At 34.4% G+C, this 25,158-nt stretch overlaps 1 protein-coding gene across 3 annotated transcripts in view; it reads right to left on the reverse strand.

The window, feature by feature from the left end:
- LOC123717527 overlaps window positions 1–24,913 on the reverse strand; it is a 40,328-nt gene extending 15,415 nt beyond the window's left edge. For 2 of the 3 annotated variants that reach the window (XR_006754833.1, XM_045673575.1), the window contains exons 1-2: window positions 22,886–24,913; window positions 22,287–22,360 (exon numbers count right to left, since the gene is read on the reverse strand). Coding sequence is in view for 2 of the 3 variants with exons in the window: in XM_045673575.1 (XP_045529531.1) it covers window positions 22,287–22,360; window positions 22,886–24,638 (1,827 nt within the window). In the remaining variant the exon portion in view is untranslated. The remainder of the gene's footprint in view (window positions 1–22,286; window positions 22,361–22,885) is intronic. The other variant, XM_045673582.1, reaches the window with a different exon arrangement.
- Between the last annotated feature and the right edge of the window lie 245 nt (window positions 24,914–25,158).

Genomic DNA, 25,158 nt, shown 5'->3' on the forward strand with positions numbered 1-25,158 from the left:
ACTGTTTTAAAATAGTCGTTACACTGATTTATTTTTTATAGGACGGCTGAAAAGTTCGTCGGCTAATATAGAAAAAATCCTTTTTTTTTAATTTGATTTGATTTTTCTATGTAATTCGAGTACGATAAAACGATTATAGCAGCCATACAATTTTTCGATAATCTATTGGATTCGATTCCTGACGGAGAGACTTTGAGAAGGCTGACTTCATCAGTTTACTAGTAAAAAAAGAATCAATCAAAAGCAGCAATTAAAGTATATATTAATTATTCTCTTTAAAACCTATATATAATACGCTTAGTATAAAGTTATACTTAAAATGAAGTCTCCCGAATGCGTCTCTCTATGTGATAACCTCAAAAGAGCACGGATTGTTGTACGCCAATAAACAATATTACCGTTTCTTTTAAATTAGAGCTTAGAATCTGATATAAAATATTTAAAAAAATACTTCACATCCGGACCGATTTCAAAAATTCGCCATTACAATTCTTAACATAAACTTATTTCGAAAATATTTTAACTTAACTGTCCAGCCGTGTGAAGCCGTATCAGACTCTATACAATATGTTGGCTAATGATTGCACTCAGTGGTTGACCACTGTATACGCCCTACAAACATGCAATACGAAACTACGAATTGTTATTTATGAATTAGTAATTTTGAGACTTACAGCGCTAAAGATGAGAGGAACTGAAAGCAGAACTTAATAACTCGACCTATGTATAACTTTATATGTATAATTCTGTACGTGTGTATGGCACTCAATTCCTCTTAAACGGCTGGACCGATTCGAATGTTGTATGGATTTGGGTGGCGCCCTGGATGGTTTAGATTTACAAATCAGCCCGGTAGTTGGCGCTGCAGTATCTAGGTTATTTATCTATACAGAACCGCTGCTATATATAAATATTCTGAGGCTGTGTTCCTAAAAAAACTCCTAAACGGCTGGACAGAATTTGATGAAATTTTTGTGTGATCAAATGGAGTCAAGAATGTTTACATTATTGGATGTGTGTACAGGTCATCGTCTGTCGGATTCATTAGTATAAGAAACAATTAGTAAAAGTGCTTATATAAATATTGATATTAACTTTTTACAGACCTTTTTATTTTATATGATAGAGGGACAGACGAGCCTACGGAGCACCCACAAAAGGGGAGTCATCGCAGCCCATGGAAACCCATTTTAGTGAGTTCGTTCCGGGCTTTTAAGGGAGGAATATGCTGCTCCATGTAATAAATGAAAAGATATAAATAACGGAGAGCATTTACCTATACAACCTTTTGTTCGTGTTATACCAAACATCCCTCAGATACCTGACAATCAGGCTTGTCATTCATGGCCACAGGATATGACGTCACTAACAGGTGACCAAGTAACAAGAGAAAGCGAAATTCTAAACTGTACTTCCTGCGGTCGGGGTCCTATTTTTTATATACATTTAAATCAGGTTGTACACACATGCCATTCTCAAGATGTGTTCTCGGTGTTGGGTTTTAAAGTAGGTATGACGGTAGACAGACACCTACAGGTAGAAACTCCAGCGACGGTGGGTGGTGCAATACCTAATTTGCAATCATAAACTGAATTCGGATGCGCAAACGCATTTCAACTCGATTACAAAATAAATAAACGAGGTATTGTACTCAAGCATTATTAACATTATGCTATTTGCAAAAGATGCCATCTTGATAATTGTTACATTAAAATTTTAAAAGATAACCAACTTAAAAGAAAGGATAATTGGTAATAACAAAAACAATCTTATTATAACTATGTTATCTAAAATTTAATTTGATTAGGCGGTACCGTCCAAGTGATACCGCCCATAGACACTCACTATCTCTCTTTTGTTCCCTAAGTCGAATTGGTTCGGATGTACTTCAGTGGACAGCTGGTTCCAAATAATGTAAAATCGCTCAGTTGTAGAACGACGGCCGTCGAGGTGATACGGGTGGAATTTCGTATTCGCCTCCACGTCTGATGATGAAACTCAGCTGCAGATATAAATCCGAACAACTCCTCTGAACACTCGAGATGGTAAATGCGATAGAAGACGCCAAGAGATAATGCCTCTCGTATTTACTCTGATGAAAAGGGACGACCCAAACTTTAACCATGTTACTTGTAAAATATTAAAGTTCATATAAATTCGCCCAAATCAAGCCCATATAGATTTATTGCATCCCCAGTGATCCAAAATGCAATATAATTGGTTATTATGACAATCGCTTTACACGGCTTAACTCAAAACAGGGAAATAAATCTATATATCCAATGGTTAATTAATTATAAAGAATATGTAATAATATTATAAGTGTTGTTTGTGAAGGACTACAGGCAGTTCGAATTTCATTGGAATGCTGGAAAGGCATTACATTACCTCGCCAATATGGGTGAAACCGCGGACCAGTCTCTTTCATTTATTAAAGTTTACCACGTCATATATAAAATATCAGCAGTATAGGTTACGGGGTATTCTAAAATATATGACAATTATGTTACAAAAAATATTACACTTTTAATTTTAGATATAACTAGTAATCTTATGCTGAACAATGCAGATCTGATAGGCACTTAATATATCAAGTAAGTAGTGTTTATTCTGATATATGAAGAATTGTGCCTGAACTCCTAGGTTGATTTTGACAGAAACCTATAGTCCTAAACCTAGAGTCTATAAGAATATGGATATCGTAAACTTTTCATTAATGTGGGCCTGTGTGGAAACCACAATGTTTCAGCGTGCGATGAGATCGTAGGTTCAATCCCCAAATCGAAAAATACAATTATCGAAAATCTACGGAAAACATCATCAGGAAACCTGCCTTCAACCGAAAACATCGACGGCGTGTCAGGCACAGAAGATTGATCACCTACTTGCCTATTAGATTGACAAATTATCATGAAACAGATACATAAATCTCGAGGCCCAGACCTAAACACTTTGTAGCTACTAATTTATTTTATTTATACATTTTCATTACACTAAAACCTACTCAATATGTGCAATACAATCTAATACGTAAAACCACAAACCACATGTCCTTTGCAAAACATTGCTATTCAGTGTTGCCCTCTTTAAGACCGATAAACATCAACTCATAAACTACCAATATGCTAAGATCATATTAGCGGTATGATTTATTATATCGAAATTGTATACCAAAACCGCGGGATCGTTACCGCTTTAGTTAACGCGTTTGACAAAGTATTATTCAGAGACAAAATACGTCAAACATTTGAAAATTCGTAGGATCAGATCTGTGAGATTAAAGTCCTTTTTTATATATAACTACGCGCAATGCCGAAATATTTTCAACAATAGAACGGAGAATTTTTTAGCATTAAACAGTCGCTCGTGCTGTAAATTCTTCGCAAGGAAATCGACATGCTTTACATCCAAAAAGTCGACAGCGTGTGGCAGGCACAGACTGATTACGATACAGATACAGCAATCAGAAGGCAAGCCTTAAAACGTTGTAGAGCCAGGGTTTTATTTATATGTTTGATAATTTAATAAAGCTATAATAGTTCAATCTAGAGACAAAGTAACAACGGGTTCCTTGTTTGTATCTTACTATATATCTTATATAGTATTGACATATACTCATAGAAGACACTTAACAAAGATTATAGTAAATAATTGCTAACATATGAACTCACAGAATGAAACTGAAGAATATATGTCTAAAGGTTTCCTTGTAAAAACATGTTTAAGTCACGAAATTGTAACCGATAAATTGCTTATACTTGGCAACCCTGATTATGTTTCATCCTTATCCAACTCACACTTTATCTAATTATATCTATCCTTGTCTAACCTATCAGTTTACAAGTGCATTGTTCCATACAGTAATTAAATGATAAATAGGAATATTACATAAATGTTGACGGCCATTATCTGTAATTTTTTACTTTGTTTTCACTTTCCTGGTATTCGATTATACATGAACAGTTAAATTTAACTTGAAAAGATCTAAATCATTAAAAAAAGCTTTTAGATATTTGTTTGTGAGATATATTCTGTTGGATTGATTGGATCTAAGTCTAGGTTTTATAGTAATATCCTTCACAGTCCACTGACACTACGACTCAAAACCATAGACTGTTTCTAAAGTCCTGTCAGAAAGCTAGAACAACTTCTAAGTAAGTAATTACCACAGATTACAATTTATTGCCAAAAGCATTACCATTAAAATACATTCACATTTTATTGATTGATTCACGCATATAATTGCGTATTCATTATCACGTCACGCACTCACAGTCACGACAGGTATTCCAATTCCTCTATTGTCTATTAAAGGGCGTCACACTTTGATACATATGTGGACTTTAATTGCTTCAAACTTGGCGCCCAAAAACCTTTACACAACTGCGTGATTTATCATACAGCTGGTTCGAATCGAAAATATTTCTATATCATTCAGGGATAATACTGTAACCGAAATTGCAAATATACATTTGCAATTTCTTCGTGTCCCATTTATGATTATCTTTAATTTATAAAATAAACTGATCTACACAGAATCAATTCAAGAAGGACTGCATGTGTTTTCATGGCTGGATGATTTGTTCTATTTATCTCAGTTCTAAACAGCAGAATATTTATATAACTTTATAAAAAAGCAATACAGAATGTTCATTGGTTTTCTTAATTGTCAAACATGTTTTTTAATGTTGAATAATGTCAGTAATGAAAATGAATTGACATATATATGGTTGTCAAATGCGTGCGTCGAATTCATTGTATTACTTTCATTATATTATAAATTATAAGCTATATTATATATATTATCGCTAATCTGTAACACGACATTCATTGACTATTGACTGGTTGAGCTGGTACGAAGTTCGCCAGGTCAGCTAGTTTAAGATAAAGTCTAGTTTGTTTATATTATTTTTAAGGTATGTTTTACGAATGATTAATAAAACATATGTCATATTACACAAATTCTTTGTAATTTCGCGCCCAAATGTTCAGGGGCTTGAAACAAAATCAATTTTCGACTAGCGTGATCCACTAACGCCAAACAAATTTGTATGTAAAAAACGGTCACGTGACCATTGTGTTAACGCCATACCCATACAAATTCTCAATTCGTATCATACTTAAAACGAATTTGGCATCAAGTATACGCCCACTATTTCATATATGGCCCTAAAATCACTAACATAACCAAATACAAGCCACAAAATCCACCTGTTAAGCTATAAAACTTTATAGAGCGTAGACACGATAAACATCTTTCAATATTTTGTGAAGGTTACTGTTTGAAAACAAGATCTATAATTATGTAATTTTATTTTATTACCAATTAAATACCAGCTTTCGTGCACATTTTAAATGCTTATCTATTTAGAATTATGTAAAAACGATATAAAAATCTACCTATAGAATTTACCGACTCTGGCAATCAGAAAACGTTAAAAATTTCTTTGATACATATTCTTTTTTTATTTCGTGAATTTGAAAGTAAAACCACAATAACGTTCAGTGTAAGTGAGATCAGGGCTAGCTAGCGTGTGACTCCCATCCCTGAGAGGTTCGAGCCCGGGCCGTGCAAAGGACTTTGTCTATGGGTGCGAAACCACCAAGCTCTAAACCCAAAAGTCTACGGTGAGTCAGGCATAAAAAGCTTGTTTCTAAATACTCGAGAAGTCACGCCAAACTTGGCGGCGGGTGTGGTGGCGCGAAGCGGCCGCTCGCATCATCACACCCGCAATGTGACATCCACGCCGCTGTTTGACCGAACGTTAATACTCCTAGCATAGCTTAAACAAGTTAAGGCAAGGTAAATAGTGGGCGTTGTATGTATTTTTTTCACGTGTTTCTATTGCGCTAGTCATTCTGCCAGAGAGCACAGTTAGTTTGCAGACGCAAAAAGAACTAAAAGAATGTAATAATAATAATAGTAGATAATAAATCATAGTAAAAATTAACAATGTAAGTATTAGTATGTAGTATTGGAAGATTTGTGTATGTATAATGTGTGTACGTAAATAAAAAGTTGAATTTGTCGCCAATTTGTATAAGTTCCATAGTTACAAAAATAGTCTAAAATGGTTTGTTTAGTCAAATAGCCCATTGCATTGCCTGACACGCTTCTTCAATCAATACGACAGTGGGCTCATTAAAATAAATACAATGCAGTACTAATACTTGGAGCCTATCCAAGCCTGCATCACAGTATCGATTTCTACCCAAGGATCAGGAGACAACAAATGGGTACACTCATAATTGTATAACTGCCCCAATTTTATTTTTATTTACAGATAAATTAATCATAAATATCTTTATTTTTAACACAAATGTTCAGTATTTACAATACTTAATAATAATAAATATAAAATTAAAACAAATTTAAAAATGTTTTCTGTGTAGCTTATATTCTGGCACTTCCTCGTTGGATTGTGATGATTATTCGTCCAGGAAAGCTCCAGCTCTGGTGTGACTGGCACTATCTACAAGGGTCTTTAATTAGCGCCTTTGCACTTGAACCCCACGGCCCATGAGTCTCAATTCCAAAGAGAACATTTTATATATTTATTTTGGTCCAGCATAAACTGTAAGACAAGGTCTAGCAAGACCAAAAAGATAAAATTTTCGCGATGTCATTTTGTTGGGACGGAATATTACGTGCTGACACTGTGATGCCAACTTGGAGGGTTTCCCCTCAAATTAAGTGAGAATCTAGAAGTCGGAGTTTTTAGTGGGCAGATTTATTTAGGGATATTTAGAGCGTACTTTATACAAGATTTTATTTTTGTTTTCTAAGAAACGAGAACTAAATGGCTAGAACCCAACCAACTAACTAAACCAAATAGAAATATCAAGAAGCTGTGTTCCAAAATCGAAATTTTATGCTACTTGGAACAATTTCTACGTCATATTTGAAACCGAGTGTTTAAAGGTTTTTAATTTTAAAAGGGATGTTGGATGTGGGCCCTAGGGAGTACATTCTATAGTTGGCATCACTGTTCAACCGATTTCTTTTCCATTTCGTCGCGGTCGACGGACATGTTTTAGGTCATCTTCGATTGATATGTTTTGTATACTAAATTATACCTGTCGTTCGTCAAGACTATGAGACTATGTAGAGTATGCAGAATAACCGGAGTGAAATGGTTATAAAATATGTTTATTCATTATTATATGATCATCATATATATGATTTAGTTACATCTTTTATTATTATCTTTTTGTTATTGATTTTAAACTGTTATCAACACGCTTGAGTGCATAAGGTAGTGTGTGAGTGCAAATGAGTGAGTGAGTCAGTGAGTGAATGAATAAAGTCCTCTACATACTAGGCCTCAGAAGAAGCTCTAACTTTGCGTAGGGTATGTTCATGAGCCAGTCCTTTAGTCGTATTTTTAGATTGAAGACGGTAAGCGGGTAGATGTTAAGCAGCCTATTTAATTTATTATAGATGTAGTCTGCCTGCATATTTGCCAGACGGGCAAAGTCAGTCCTTACGGTCTGACCGACGACAACATCCCTATTTCTTTTTAAGAACACCCTACTATCAAATGGTAGCGCTCTGTGTGATTTTAAAATTAGACTCAGGACATACAGCTTCTTAACGGAAAGTAATTGGCTGAGACGATAAAGCTCTTCCTATGGGAATCTGTATGGCCGGAACAGCATGACCTTTAATAGAGCCCTGTCCCCGTCCCAATTCCAAAAAAAATTGTTTTATTGGCCGCTCCCCATATGTTTATGTAATATTATTATCGATGCTTTATTTATAAACATATGTAGATCGGCCTTATTACAGGATTGGGGGGGGGGGGGGATCAAACGATTCTACGGGACACCCAAAAAGGGTCGACATCGCCTATGCACTCTTCGTCTAAAGCACTATTCTATAACATTACGTTTACCATGTGATAAAAGAGGACTCAGGAGGAGTCTATAATCAACACAATTAAAATAAATATTACAATTAATAAATCTGTTACTTGATTTATAAAATATCTTGATTTAAAAAAAAACTTGCACTTAACCTTATAAAACCCTTATTATGTAAACACAGACGTGTTCACGTAGTAAAAGACAATAGACTTTTGCACAGAATACTAAAAAGACACTGCATGTTGAATATTTATACAATCTGTTAGATCTAGTCGTGCCTTTAAAAATTCAAGAATGCCCTAGATTGTTGTTGGAGGTCGTTTGGAGACGTTCTGAATTTAAAACTACCCAAATATTTAATCAATACTATCTAAAACCATACACCCTAATCTGTGACAGATTCATCTATTCCATACATAATTTGATGGAAAAAGACAAAGTTGTCTTTATTACTACGCAAGAATAATATACATAGATCCTAATTTAGAAGATAAAAATACATACATACAAGAATCCTAATGAAATTCTATTAATGGCTATTAAAAAATTCAACTCAATATTCATTTACTTTTTATTAGCGATTAAACGTTTAATAGCGGCCAGAGCTTAAAAGATTAACTACTAAAACCAGATAAACCGTTTATCATAACAAAAAGTCCTTTGGACTTTCACCGTCATTTGTTCTACACAGAATATTATTTTTAGTTATATGATTACCATTATATTTGCACCTACGTATATATATTCCATAGTCTATGGTAACAAATACCATGCCTACTGAGTCATAACAACGGCAATAATTATTATCTTTTACCTTAACAAATATTAATCCATTTGAACTTTTCGTTCAAGATCTTTCAAACTGACGCACTTTGACATTTAACTCTATACTTAGAATTAGCACGCGTGTATGAAAACAGAGGCACGCACGCACACAGGCACAGGCAACAAACTTGATGTATCTAATATGACTAATCTGGAAGTGCTCCGAATTCTTACATGTATTTTCTTCTAAAAAATAAACACCAGTAATGGTACAAATCATGAGTTTTTTTTTAATTATACGGCATAACACAAAATTTATAGAGTCTAAAAATAATCCCAAACGATTACAGGACTTAAGTCAATCTAAACTCTATGCATGGAGTTGCCATGGACGAAAATAAACGCGTTACAATTCATTGTACGTGTATGCAAATCGCTTTTGTAACCAAATAAAGTAATCGGTGTCGATTCGTTTCGTGTCACGCAAATCATGACGCCGTTGTCCAAGCAAGGAAATATTTTTACGACATAGGAAATCGTCTTTGTTAGATATTGTGGTATTGCGTCTATTTGCTTAATCGTGTTTTTTTTTAAAATATATATTCAGTTCAGATAGAGAATATACGATAGATATAGAGATACAATAATTGATATTCAATGTTAGCTGTAGTTGACGACTCCCAAATTGTGAGTTCGAACCCAATTGCAAATCTTTCCGAGCTTAATTAATGCTTTACGTATAGTAAAGAAACACATAAGGAAACCAGCATTTGATCCAAATTCAACATAATTATGTGTCTTACGCAAAATAATTAAGGAAATAGAACCAACAATGAAAATTTCACATTTCTTACACGTACGTAAACTTTTCAGTTATTATGAAACGCATATTTTTAAATTAAATGGTACCTTTAAAAAAAGGTTTTAGCCATAATTCTAAATGAATACATGTATTTAGCATTTCATTAAACGAAACAGAACAGTTTAATACATATTAATAGTATTTTAATTGCTGAATAACATCTGTGGTCAAATGCAACGTATTTCTCACACATGTCAATTACATTTCAAACATGGAACACCATAAATTACAGCTCCATTACCGCATAAAAACATCGCTTAGTCATAGATCATAGAGTATTGACCCAGCTCCCGTATCTCGAGGGATGACTTCCGCCAGATTACAATTCTATTGTTTATGCTATAATGTTTACGTTATAATTATAATAAACATGGTGGTGTTTTTTCCGTTCCCGTTTTGAATTTAACAGTTTTATGTGTTATATTAAATATTAGGTCCTTACATATGAAATGGAATTTTTTTAAATAGAATATATTTAATGAATCAAAGTATGTATGCATGGAAGCGGATCCATCGGAATCTAAATCCGCTTCCACAATAGCCTTCAATTCTTCGTTATCAACGTTGATCTCCGGCCGCCCACGTTGTTCTGCAGGACTCCAGAATGAAAACGGTGAAGCCAAAAACGCACTCTAGTTTCTTTGCGACATCGCCGCCATACACATCATTAATCCTTCGAGCCGTTTCTGCAGAACTGTTGCCACGATGGAAATCGTTCTCTTGATAACGCGATATTTCATGTTTTCCAATTTATAAATAGAGTGAGGTAAAGAAAAAAACCAAACGGGAAAATGTTACAATTTGGAATTCCTAGCCAAAGACGATATTTGAGGTCTAAGTGGCCAGTAGGCCTAGTGGCTTCTACGTGCTACTCTCATCCTTAAGGACGTAGGTTCGATCCTCGTCTGTGCACCAATGGAGTTTCTTTCTATGTGCGCTTTTAACATTCGCTCGAACGTTGATCGAAAAAAGACAATAGCGTGTGTCAGAAACTGAAACCTGATCACCTACTTGCCTAATAGATTGACAAATGATCATGAAACAGATAAAGAAATCGGAGTCCCAGACCAAAAAGGTTTGGCCACCGATTTGTATAGCTATACTAATGTGATTTATATAGATGGTGGACGGTTGAAAATAGTGGTTATACCTGATTCTAGGCAGCAGGCAGCATACGGATTCGCTTGTCTACCATTAACGACAGCGAATTGTATACTGTTTCACCCATACAATGCCGGTCCGTTCACCAACCATATTGACCGATCAAGTGAAATACTCATCGTCCTCAAAACGATATACTGACATAAGAGGGGACAGAAACCGACGGAAACAAATTGTCCGCTCCAGCTGTTACCTAGCTGACCGCGCTTAGACATGAGCTTGAAGAGAGACAATTCTAGGCGATCTGCCGCTTTATTTAGTAATTAGATAAGATTCCGGCCGGATTTAGGGAAGGCCTCCACATTAGATACTTCGAAACACTAATAAACAGCATTTCTTTTGATATTTTTTATCGCTGTTTTACCTTTGTTCAAACTTGATTATATTATTATAAAATAATAACAGAAATCAACCATCTGTATTTTTTTATGTGTTTGTAAAATACTAAAAGAATCCACTTGGTTTTACAATAAATTACTGATTGAAGAACTCACCTGAAAAAAAAATGTTTATTTTATTTGCAAAATGATTAGATTCTAATATAATAAATAAAATATACGGACCGTGAACACTTTTTGAAAATCCTTTCATTTATCATTATAACAAAAATAATCTTAAAATTCATAATATTCCGGAATCATTTCTTCTGAGTGTATAAATTAAAAATTCAAAACCATAACTACTTTCATACATAATCACTAGAAATTACTTTTCTTTGAGAAAGTTTTACTGCATGCGACATAAAGCGACAATTTAATTTTATATGCTCACGTAATATTCATAGGGAAACGAATTCATCGTCTCGTATATCTAATTACGTCATATACACAGATATAAAATAAATGTTATGACTCTTTCTTGTAAGTATTTCGTTCAATTTATGTTAACGTATGTCAAATAAAAATCGCAATTTAAAAGACAACAATTTTGTATCGTCACTGCCGACTTCAGATTTAATTTGCAGTTTTATAGAACACATGCATACCGTAAGGAGGCTTATCTGATGTTAAGTGATACCGTCTTTCGACACTCTCAATGCCAGAGGGCTCGTGAGTGCGTCCGGCCTTTTGAATTGATACGCTCTTTTCTTGAAGGACCCTAAGTCGAATTGGTTGGGAAATACTTTAGTAGGCAGGTGGATCCACATAGTGCCTTAAATAACGCTCAGTTGTGGAACGACGGACGTCGGTTATTCAGAAACGAGACAGCGTCGACTCTCTTAGACAAAATTCAATAAATTTTTGACATACGCCCGTACGCAGCGCTTGTTATTTCTTCTCTGTGAGTCTTGCTTATTACCATAAGAAGTTTGTCCTAGTGAAATAAAACATATCCCCTGATAAACATAAATTTAATTCTTGAAGTAAAACTTTTATGAGAAATATAAGGCTATTTTGTTTTAGATTAAGAATTATATTATCAATATCCATAAACAAAAGAAGGCTATTTATAATTCCAAATAAAAAAACCTCCTTTTTAATCGCTTAATAAATCAAAATCGGTACAGTCCAAGTGTTAAAGCTTATGTTATATAATTGAATATATGTTAACAAGGAAGTGTCAAATTAAGCCCACGCAACGCCCACTTAATGCGTTGCTACTTAATACATCGTTAAGCTACTCTGTATTTATATAATACGTATGAAAATTCAGAGATAAAAGCAGAGATATTCTTAAGCAATTTTTTAATTAAACATCGAATTAAGTTCGGGGGCGGTTGTTGTATGGATGTTCAGATATATATTAAATGAAAGATTCTGTTTGAAGCTGAGTAACAACTGACTTTAATAATTTAAATATGAGCTTATTACTAACATAAAATTACGGGAAGTAGGGTTGCGACGCAAAAAGTAAACTTAGCTTATCTAAGGGTTCATAAATCTAAACGACACTTATGTTTTTAGACATTATCGGAAACAAGAATGTTGCATTACAATTGTGTAAACTAAAGGGCTCATATTGGCTTTAAGTGTGCGGTGTTTTGTTTACGGTTTTAATTATTTATTGAAGTATATGTATATGTAACTTAACCAATGTTAGGTTACATAGCTATTCCATGAGTTTAAACTAAAATTAGATTAAACTTTGATTAACGTTCTTCAATACTAAGGTATTTTAAAAAAAAACAATTAATAAAAAGTCTATTTCTGCAATCTTTTTGGATCTACGTGTTTTGCAAAGAGCAATGTTGGCCTAATTGCTTCGCCTGCGTTTCTCATAGCTGAGATCGTAGGTTCGAATCCCGGCTGTGCACCAATGGACTATCTATGTGCGCATTTAACATTCGCTCGAACGCTGAACATGGTAAGGAAACCGGCTTGCCTTAGACTCAACAGAAGGCTGATCACCCGTAGATTGACAAGTCTTAAAACATATACAGAAATCTGAAAGGTTGTAGCGCCACTGATTCAGTATTGTATTTTTAATTTTGTATCTACGTCCATAAACATATATAGAAGGTAAAAATTATGGAATATATAAATACGTACGCACGTAAAATTCGTACACAGAAAAATGGCACTCGTGATTCACCTGTCAAGCTGCGCGTAAAAAAATACGCGAGCGCAGTACAATTACGAACGGGGCTTTGTGACTCACGCGCTTGAACTACATTTGAATCTGGCTTCTGTATAACCGTTGAAAATTTACTTTTTACTCTAATTGTGAATCACTCTTCTAAAGCAGTAAATTATACCTTAGATAACACTGAAGATTTGATATGGTATTTTGAATATTTGTATAAAACATTATGACTTCGGTTAAAAAGGTTATTTTGTTAATTATTCAATCCTCTTGTTGACAATGTATCTTTTTAACCAGTAAAAGCCAACGCAAGAGGAATGGAACTCCTATAATAATAATAATACCTAATACAAATTAATTTTCTTGATATGAATCCACAGATCATTGTATAATTTAGTTATTATTGGAATCTATTATCGTTGACATTGACGATGACAGTAAACAACTCACAAAGAATTACAACCTAAAGATCAAAAATATGCTTACGCAGGTACATGCTTCAATTAACAGTTAAATCACATATTTGCCAAACAATTTACAGGAATACGATAAAAGTTTTACAATTGTTAAAAAAGAATTGATCAATGTTGTGTAAATTGAAAACGAAAAGTTCATCAATTCTTGTCTATGAATTTCAGTTCAATAAAAATAGTTTTGAAAGAAAAGAATACAATTCAGAATCGGTATTTAACGCTAACTTTCTGACTATATATGACTGCCTTACAAGCGCTCACCTAGTTTACGCTTAGATCGAGACGGTGTTGCTTTTATTTTAATATTGTCTTTGGTTTATGCCAGTATGGCACTTAAAACCTCTTTAACAGAAACTGGAAATTGGGCTCGCAGTAGCACATTAGACGCTCTCAACAAGGGCACAGATAAAGGGAAAACCCCGTTGCCTTGAAAAAATTGCCCAAATTGGGATGTGTAAATTGACAAAATTCTTGAATGATTCAAACTTATTACATTATTCACAAAACGTTTCGAGTGCCTTAACACGTAATTTCCTTTAGTTAAAGGAATTTTATTTAGATACTTTAATTTGACTAAATGTTTAAGGTATTTTTAACCATCAACGACACTTAATGTAATGTTTGATATTGAATCAAGTGTTTTCCTAGTACATAATAATTGCCACAGATGTTATCTTTATTGTATTAAATTCAAAGTTCTGTCTAGTTTCTTTATGTAAATTAATATATTTTTAAGTACAAAACAACAATTTTGTAAGATTAATTAATTTAAAACTGTAGTGTTGTCCTAGTGGCATCAGCGTTCGACTCTCATCACTTACGATGTTCGATCCCCGGCCGTACAGCAATGGAATTTCTGTCTTTGTGCGCGTCTAACACTGACATGTCTCACACGTCGACAACACATGTCAGACAGAAGGCTACACGTCTATAAAATAAAAATGATCAAAGAAACGGATACAATCTGTGGCCAAGCCCTGTATGGCCACTGCATTATCTATACATAAAAATGACTCCCTATTTTCCTTGGTCACGGCAGCACGCGTGAACAGCTGGACCGATTTCACTAATTCTTTTTTTGTTGTGTTTGTTATTGTCAGGAGAAGGTTCTTATTAAAGAAAAAAATAAGAAAATAGGGCGGAAAATTAGAAAATTTAGGAATACTTAACCACCATATTAAGAATCATTACTTTATAACAAAAGTTAAAAATCTGTTATCGTTTTACGCGCCAGATAAACAAACAAAGAATGTTGTATCTCATAAAGCATTTTTAGTTAATTATACCAATTCGAAATCAATATTCAAAGTTAAGACAGGAAAACGTCTGTTGGGTCCGCTAGTTATTATTAATTAACATTGAATTATGTTAATTCGTCTTCTGAACTACACCTAAGACCAAGGCTCAAATTTATGGCATACCGCAAATGACCTTAGCTGATTACGAATCCATCTCCTAAAAATTTGCCCCCTCTTCTCAAATACCTTCGTTTATAACATTATTAACACATTTATTTCAATTGAGCCTGTTTTTTTCCAACTACACTTCAAATTAAAGATTAAATAACTTACACATATGGATATTACCGCATTGCAGCCTCGAGACCTTTTAACGTCGAACCTGACCTACAATTAAAATTTCCTTATAATACACTCGAATAAAGTCTGTATCTGCGAGTCAAAAGTCTGTGTAAAAATATTTTGTATGTGTATAGTTACTAAATATTGTGGCGCTCCTAGGACGTCAGATTTCTCTAAACTGTTTTTTTTTTTTAATAGGCAAGTCGGTTAGTCTGTTTTTCATCTGTCAAACTCGTCACTTTTAGGTCTAAGGCATGCCGCTTGCCTCTCGATATCTTCCTCCACCGGGCGAGCAAATAATTTCGCACAGACATTGCATTGGTCTACGACCTTTATTGTATAAGTAGAGAAATATGATTTCCACATGTCAAAAACGTATTGCATTTTGACATACGGAAGTTATATACGTTAAATAGAATACAAATAGTAGAATATATAACCTGTATCAAATAACGTTAAGGGTTTTTAAAAAAATATTATAATGCCATTTTGTTCCAATATCAAGTGGAGTATGACACAATGGTTGCTCTTCTTTACAATTTCCTTATATTCCAAAAACTTGGAGATTCTAGAGTGGCAAAGTTTCTTGACAGCTCTTCTCGCCTGCTACGCCATCGATTTGCGAACTGGTAGTAGAACTTCTATTTTAAAATATTCTACTTCATAAGTGTATATAGATATTTATTTAAATTAATACGCTTTTTTCCCAAAAGGGTAGGCTCCTAGCATCCTCACTCGCTTCATCCCCTTTCATGGCATTAACCATGCTCGTCATATATAATAAATTAATTGGATTTCTATGGTAAATAGATAAAGAATGTATATAGGTAGAGCTGCTCACTCACTACCTACTTGATTTCTATACAGAGACAAGAAGACAATAAGCAACTCAACGGTAGTTAGACATTAATAAGATAATTATGCAAGAGAGTAGGTATTCAGACTGGAACATGCATTTCACTTTTACTATGGTGCTTTAAGGCGTGGCCGGAGCGAAAAATCTCGAAAACTTGCGCAGATATAATTTGTCTTTTAATAAACTTGATGAATTATAGTATCGTTTTTTACACATCTTCACGACATTGGAAACTCATGTAAAACTAATTATTTGGTAAATACATCTTCATACTTTTGGAATAAATGGAATTTACCTTTCAATCGATTTCCATTAAAGTTGACTTTTTTTTATAGAACAGGGGGAAAACGGGCGGGAGGCTCACCTGATTTTAAGTGATACCGCCCATGGACACAAAGACAGAGGGCTCGCGAGTGCGTTGCCGGCCTTTTAACGGTCTCTGTTTCAATCTCATCGGAATGAAGTGAGCCATTAGTTCTTTCTACGTTATTTATTATCTTAAATACAAAACACTCCAAAAAGGTTTCCAATTTAAGGGCCGAGGAAAATTTGTTTATTTATTACAGCAAAACCAATTATGCCAAACATGAAATTAAATACATTATTCGGCTGTGTTGTGTGATGGTGTGAGTGTCGATATGTACGTGAGGGTGTGTGGTGTGCTCATGATGCAGGTGATATAGCGCTATGTATACTCTTAATAATCCTTCAAAGATTCCGCGAAAGCTTAAACAAGTCGAATTAGTGGTCGTTGTATGTAAGGGCTGTGCGATACAAAACTAAGTTTTTTGCATAGTTGATGTTGATGTCAGGAACGTGAAATAAAGCATTATTACGAGTCTGGCAGGCAGTGAAATTTTATTTGAGATGATGTTATGTAGAGGCATTGTTTCGGAAATCAACTTTGATTAATGAGAAATGAAAAAAAACACCTGAAATAACCTCCTCTCTCTGTTGTTTAAGTTAAAACAGATTTTGACTGCCTGTATTTAGGTAAAATTATTTACGACCATATCAACAATAATCCTATTTCAATCAACATGAACCCTCCGGAGGAATCCATACTTTCTATTGGTGATAACCATACAGACACATGCATAATAATATGTTAAAAAACAAAAACATCCTTCTGTTCTGGGTGACTAGATACTAAATGGTCCATAACGGTAAATAAAGTCAACACAATGAAGAAAAAAAATTGTAAGTCAGGATGTCTTCAAAAACATTACATTAGCTCATAATAACCTTTGTGAACTTCACACTTGGCATTCTGTCTCACGTATATGGCATACGTGAGTCGTGAACGAATACGACATTTACATTACACTTCCAAGTTTCTAACTTGATAATTCAACCCCATAAGTAATTCAAATAGCATTCCAAGTTCTTCAGTTTCATAGAAGAGTATAGTCCCTCAAAGGCCGGCAACGCACTGTTATGTTATGCATGTAAGATGTGGCTAACATCTTGATTATCTAATATGCTAAGTAATCAAAAGGTAGGCATATATACCAAGCGGAAGCAGGGTGATTCGATTGTCAGTGTCCATTAAGGTACCACCTCTGTTTCTTAATTACTAATTTCCAAAACAATCTTTTTTTTATTTATTATTTCAAGTATCCGTATTACAGCACCCACTACGGCTGTCCGGTTGCGCCTCTTTCCGATAAAAACACCTTTACCGAATCGAGCAGACATTGTATTGATAAAACATCTACAGTATTTAAACGGGTCCGTTTAAGACGATCACGCTTAATAAGATTTCTTGTATAATACACCACTTTACGCCAGTTTCTGCAACTTGAGACTTATTTTTATACATTTCTTAACGCTTAATACGATTCGTCATCCCGTTTAATACGCCTGAGCCGAGAGGTCTAACCGAGCGCTCTAACGAGAGCTCCCTGAAAGCAAAGACGCACTGCAAAAGTTGAATTATGTTGAAAATATTTTAATTGCTACTGCATTAAAACCTATCCATTTAATTTACCCATACCATTAAATGTAATTTATAAATGTATAATTCAATACCTATATATACCAAAATTAGAACATAATAAATATCAATATGTAGTACGTATTATTTTCCATATCCCGCATAATACGCTTTCTCGCTTAAGACGCGTTTTTGGCAGGGTCCCTGAGAAATCGTCTTAATTGCTAAGACGGGATTCAAACCCAAAACAGGCTGACACCAAAACTTACTTACTTACTCGCTAATATCCAAATGCACAAAGATGATTTGGCTCGGTCGCAAGTTTATATCAGGGCAAGGTCAACGAAAAATAGCACACTAATTCTATTGTTAAACATCGTGAATCGTGTTAACGTTACCGACTTTTTGTTCTGTTCACGTTGTCTATAATTTCTAGCTACGATAACGATACAAAGATAACGTATATTGTTTCGTCAACTATTACTATACGTCAACAATATCAGATTTTATGTTTAAAGAACTTTATTTTCTCACTACTTATATTTTTATTTATATGAGTAACATTATGTATATTCGAGCGAGATGCACGTCCCAATTTCAATCTAGTAGATTCACTTTGACTTTAATGCCCTTTTGAATTTGTTAAACGGGCTAATATTGCGAATTTTAAATGGTAATTGATTAAATAGTTGCACACCCACATACCTAATTGACATCTTTTTGAATTTTCTCTGTTTCGTTAACAATTTCCTAGTAAAGTATATTTCTTAAGTGCATTTTTTTAAATATTACACAATAATTTTAGAAAGGCTAAGGCATGGCACGATAAAGATTTCATACACGAAGAACGATTCTCGTATACATTTGCATCACAGTTGCAAGACGCTTTTATGTAAAACGTCAAATTTCCTGTCACTGCTATGATTGATGCGTCATTAAGAGATTCGTGGCTTTTTAAAGATTTATCGACCAGTGGCCATGATGGCTATAAAGCATGAACACGTCAACACCTTTATGACATGTGTAAACCAGATTTAATTTAAAAATTGCATTATAAAACAGTGAAAATATTGGTTGCTAAATCTGTCCTCATAATCATTCAAATTTCACATTAAAAACCACTAATAGTCGTGGACGTGACAGTAGTACTAGAATAAACACTAAAAAGCTTAAAATTATTATTTATAACTATACGTTTAAGGACAATACTTGCATGAAATAACAAACAACACCAATTTCATTCTGTAAATGCAATAATTACTTGCGCAACTAAAAAAAGAAACATTGCAACACACCGCGTCTTCTTAGACCAAACATTAAAAAAAATAATAGATCAGTGGCACTACACTTTTTAGGTTTGGGCCTCATGTTTCATGATCATATATTAATCTAATAACCTGACACGCAGTCGACGTTTTTGGTCTAAGGCAAGGGAAGATATTACTTATTATCTCCGACGACAATAAGTCCCGGGAATCAGCCAAAGAAAATATTTAGGCCAGGTCAACTTGCCCATAGAGAAAAGCCCAAAAAAAACAAATGTGTCTGCCCTACGTCACATGGGTGGCAACGGTTCATCTGCTTTACCAACTCGTCAATAACCTTCACTACCAATCTACCTCTATGCTACACAGAAACGCAATACAATCAACGAATTTATTTATTAAAAAATAGCAGATAAAAATAAACACATAAAAACTATTCCCGAGTTAACGGCACAAACATCGTGAACATTTTCAAACTCTCCATATCAGCAACGACCTAAAATATAATTTGTAAAGGCTTTGGCTTTATATGACCTCATCAATCGAAACATTACGTTGTTAGTCATTTTAGATGTTTTATATCACGTGAGTAACACATTTACTGATAAACAAATAATCGTATATTATCAAAGTGTATTTTCTTGTAATACCATGATTTTTTGTTCGTAAAGGCTATAATCCTTTTATGGGATCGTCCGTTATTCCACAAGTGAGCGTAAGGCAGTGTCTGCCGCGCTATATGGAAGCATCTACCCGCTGAAGTATATCCGAACCAATTCCACGTAGGGTCCATCAAGAAAAGTGCGTACCTATTCGTAAAAGGCTGGCAAAGCGCAAGCAAGACCTCTGGCATTGAGTGTGTCCATGGGCGGCGTTATCACTTATCAGGTGACACTCCTGTCTAATTACTCCCTATTCTATTTAATATATATCAAGGTTAGGGTTGACGAAGAGAAGGCGAGACAAACTTTAGGCTATGTTAAACTGAGAATATTATAATGAGACAGACTACACGGCCGTATTTGCCCCGAGTCTAGCAAAATCAGTCGCTACATACCTCTTAAAATAATATGCACACATACACAATGCTTTACTTAGGCTATATCGCCGCTATTTTAGGCGCTTAGACGCTTTAAGTATACACAGACTATGTTTATTTTTATATCTGAGAAAATATCCACATTTGGTTACATGTTTGGTGGTATTCTTTCTGACGTAAATAAAGTGTTTATGATTAAAATCACCGATTCACACAGAACTCGGGAGTGTAATACTCCTAGTGTAAAACCCATGACAGCGTGATTAATGATTAAAATGCTATAAAAACATTTTAAGTTAGGTTAAGTTAAATCTGACAGAACGCGACCGTTCGTGTCGACACAATTTATCAATTGGGTCATGAACGCGCTATCTCCACTCGTGGGCAGTTTAAGTGGAATACTTATAGTATAACATTTTTATTATATTAAACTATATGAAAAAAAAATGTTTTCATTGACAATTACGAATCAATTCATAAGTGCCTTAGTAATAACTTATAATAATAAAATAAATAAATCAGTGAGACTACAGCCTTGGCCTGGACATTTAGATTTCTATATCCGTTTCATGATCATTCTCCTTCACCAGTAGGTGATCAGCCTCCTGCGCCTGACACTCGCCGTCGACATTTTGAGTCTAAGGCAAATGGTTTCCTCACGATATTTTCCTTCTCCGTTCGAACGAATGTTAAATACGCACATAGACAGAAAGTCCATTAGTACATCTAGTAATCGAACCTACGACCTCAGGGATGAGAGTCGGACGCTGAAGCGACTAGGCCAACACTGCACTATAATATTGTAATACCACTTTGTATTAACAGCTGGGAACCACGTCATCCTTGTGTCGAAAAAAATATATTACATTTCAAGGTTATTTACATATTTTATTGTATCTAAAATTTATTCAATTGTAGAAAACTCACGTATCAAAAGATTTCTCATATCAACTTAATACGCAAACATAATTCATAATTAGAAACCATAACAGTGGTGTTTGTTCATATGTATAAGAAAAATTTGACAACAACAGGAACTTGTAGGAATTCTTATAATTGAGTTTAGTACCGCGCTAATGTTAATAGACTTAACCTAAAAAACAAACACCTAACTTAATTAGCAAAGTAAACCACGACTCACTTTCACGTTAAATTAATTATCTAACGTATTAAAATATTTGCGAGCGCTTCCTTACGAAACAAAATTGTTTGCCTAAAATATTTCAAATTGTAAAATATAAATAAAAAGACCTTGTGCATTATTACAAAATCCTTCAGTTCTGTATTAAACGGATGGATACAGAAAGCAAATAAAAAATTAGACAATGTCTTCATATTTAAACTAAAAAATCAGTGGCGCTACAACCGTTTTAAGTTTGGGCCTCAGATTTCTGTATTTGTTTCATAATCATTTGTTAATCTAATCGGCTAATCCTGTGCCTGACGCACGCCTTCAATTTTTTGGGTCTAAGGCAAGCCGGTTTCCTCACGATGTTTTCCTTCATCGTTGGAGCGTTAAATGCGCACAAAGGCGGGAAGTCCATTGGTGCACTTCCATAGATAAAAAATTAAAATGATATTGTAGCGCTACAACCTTTTTAAATTCGGGCCTCAGATTTCAGTATCTGTTACATGATTAATGCCTTCACCGTTCGAGCGATAGTTAAATGAGCACTTAAAAAGAAAGTCAATTGGTGCATAGCCGGGGATCGAACCTACGACCTCAGGGATGGGACTCCCCACGCTATAGCCACTAGGCCAAAACTGCTTCATATTTTTTAGCCACCGTTTTAAAATCCGTAAGATGCTGACATCATTTACAAATAATTTATATTACTGACTGATTATAACATGTTATTTATTTGTTAATATATCTCCAGTATACACTCAAATAAATTCAAGTACATCCTTAATTAGAAGGAATTAAAAAAAATATATAATGAAAATAGAGTTTGCTTACCGGTGTCCTGCGGTGTAGTAGGGTCCCGACAGGGCTTGGTATCTTTGTGGGAGTGCCGCCATGCGGGCTGCGGGCTGAAAATTAGTCTAATTAATTATTGAAACAAATTTCACCTTCCATATAACAGTATCTACACAAAGAACAGAATATTAAAGTTAGATAAAAATATCGAATATTGTTCAAATTACGCGCGGTCTACCTACTCAAAAGGTTTCTTAGTTTTTATGTCATTTATCTTTGACTTTCAAAGTCACTTTTATTTAAAAAAAAATCTATCTAGGTAAAACAAAAAGGTTCTTCTAAACTTATACCATATACAAAAATAATATTTCTAAACTGTAATACTTTATAGTCTTTATATAGTATTTATTATGTGTAGCTATATTCCTGTGAAATACACAATTATCCTTTCAAAATCAGGTCACAAGTGACCTAATGGTAACCCTGAGCAATTAGCGAGAACAGATAAAAACAAACTAAATATTTTTCCATGAACATACAGTATATTATATATAACAAACTAAGAATAATTTTAGCTAACTATAATTACTTCTGACGCTAGGAACTATGACACTACAATGAATCTAACATTAACTTACATTTAGTAGGATGCAGTCTTGGACTGATTGGAGGCCGGTCTTCTAACATAAAGGTACTGTTCAAATCCCCAGCCTCCTTCCCTAATGTATTTGTATTGTAGTTTTGAACACTGTCCGCCCAATGCTGAATCCATGTTTTATCACCTTTACACCTATTTAGACTTAAATATGATAATCTATTAACAATTTCTTCTGGTGTAAGGTCTGGATTCTCTTCTCTCATGGCTTTTTGAGCATTTCTTAATGCTGTACTTTCGAATTTGGCATCTTCTAGAACATTTTTTGTGCTTGGTAAGGATACAGGCACAGATGATTCTCTTGATAGCCTATGAATGTAGTCTGTTTTATCAATTTCTGATTTTGTTAGACTACAACGCCTTCTCACAGGAATTTCTACATTTACAGGATATTTTGAACTTAAGACACCAGATGTTGTAACAGAAGTAAACATACCAAAATCACCATCTCCATATCTTGGTGGAGACTTTGAAAATGTCTTTTCTGTTATTGTTCTTACTCTGTTTTTAATTTTCTCTAAATAACTACGTGTTGACTTAATTTGTTTCGATGTTTGAGCAGCTAAAACACTTTCAGATGGAGATTCATAGCAACAAGATATCTCCAAGACATTTTTGTCTTTTGATACCATGCTATGTGGTTCCTTCTTAGTTATAGGAAGTGCATTATGAAGACATAAATCATGTCTTGGTTCCGCAGTTATGATGGGTTTGGAAAAATCAAATATAAGTTCTGGATCATTTTCTAAGTTTTTTCGTTTTAAAGTTTCATCTATGGTATGTTTGAAGAGGTCTGTTCCAAAAGTTCTATCTATACTCATTCTTGCTTTTTGCTCCTCTGTATAATTATCACCTTCTATTGTGTATGTACCAGTAGATGAATTATTAGACTGCCTGTCATCCTCATCATCAATGAACAATACCTGTGGTTTAGGAGGACATTTTTTAAACAGATCAGGGGTTTCAGAAGACGCTCTAAATTTATGAGACACTGGACTTCTTGAGAGTTCTGGTGTTGATAAACCATTATCTGGAGTTAAGATATCTAATTCAGGACTTGAAATATCAACAAGCATTACTCCATCCGGACTCTGATCTAATATATCAGTCATAGGATGCCTAAAAAAATTCAAATTAGAGTAGCTGGGACTTTTCTGGACGTCTCCATAGGAACTGATTTTGAGTGGTAAGTTAAGTGTGGGCCGAGTACTAAAGTTTTCACTTCTAGACATGATACTATCAACTATTGGACTTTTGGACGTACGTTTTGGCTGGAACTCAACAGGTGATTTAACTTGTCTTTGAATAGAATTGTCAGTTTGAGCTAATGGACTGCTTCGGAACTTAAGAGAAGAAGACAAACCATCTTCTTGATCTGACGAAAAATACCCTTCAGAATTGTAACCTTGTGCCTTACGGGGTAGTTTAGCGCTCATGGACATACGTTGTGATATGGGACTTGGCTTAGGTGCACTAGCAGACATAGATTGGACCCTCTGATGCCGAGCTTGAGATTTTTTCGCTAACTCTTCGAGTCTACGATTATCATACCGTTTCGCCTCACCAAAATCAACTGTGAAAGCCATTGGATGAGGTTTAGGTGTTGATGGCTCTGAACACTGACCTTCCTCAACATTTTCCTTTGAAGTCACCTCACTTTCTTTTTCACCCACTTCCAGAACACTACTCTGCCCTTCAGAAACAGGACTTGAAACGTCTTTAACATTAACACTCATTATTCAAGGATCTAATAGCAGTGACATCATAATAATCATTTGCTTTCGTTTCGACACTCACAGCCTTTGTTTCACATAAATAAATTCCAAATAACACAGCTCATTATAGAACGATAAAACTAAAAAATAACGAAAAGTGGAACGAGAGCGTGATATTAAAATAAATAAATCTAAAATCTACATTCGTAAGTCGTACGCGAATCGCCTTGATCGCGAATAGATACGGATGACGGAACCGCAGGCGACAACACACAATACGAAACCAAAAAGGAATGTTTTCTTCTTAATTTTATTTTGATCGCCTTTATTACAATATTTGCATGGCATCACTGTAACAATATGCACCAATGAAAATACTGTATATCCAACGTATTAATCGAATTCGTAATTTGATTGGTTAATACTTTTTTTTAGTGTCTGTGGAAGCAAAGATTTAATTACCAGTAATAAAAATAATAAATTAAAGCAATATTAATGATTTATTCATATATTCACCAGATTTACTATCAATTTTCAGTTG

Source organism: Pieris brassicae, chromosome 2, assembly GCF_905147105.1.
Source record: "Pieris brassicae chromosome 2, ilPieBrab1.1, whole genome shotgun sequence".
NCBI lineage: Eukaryota > Metazoa > Arthropoda > Insecta > Lepidoptera > Pieridae > Pieris > Pieris brassicae.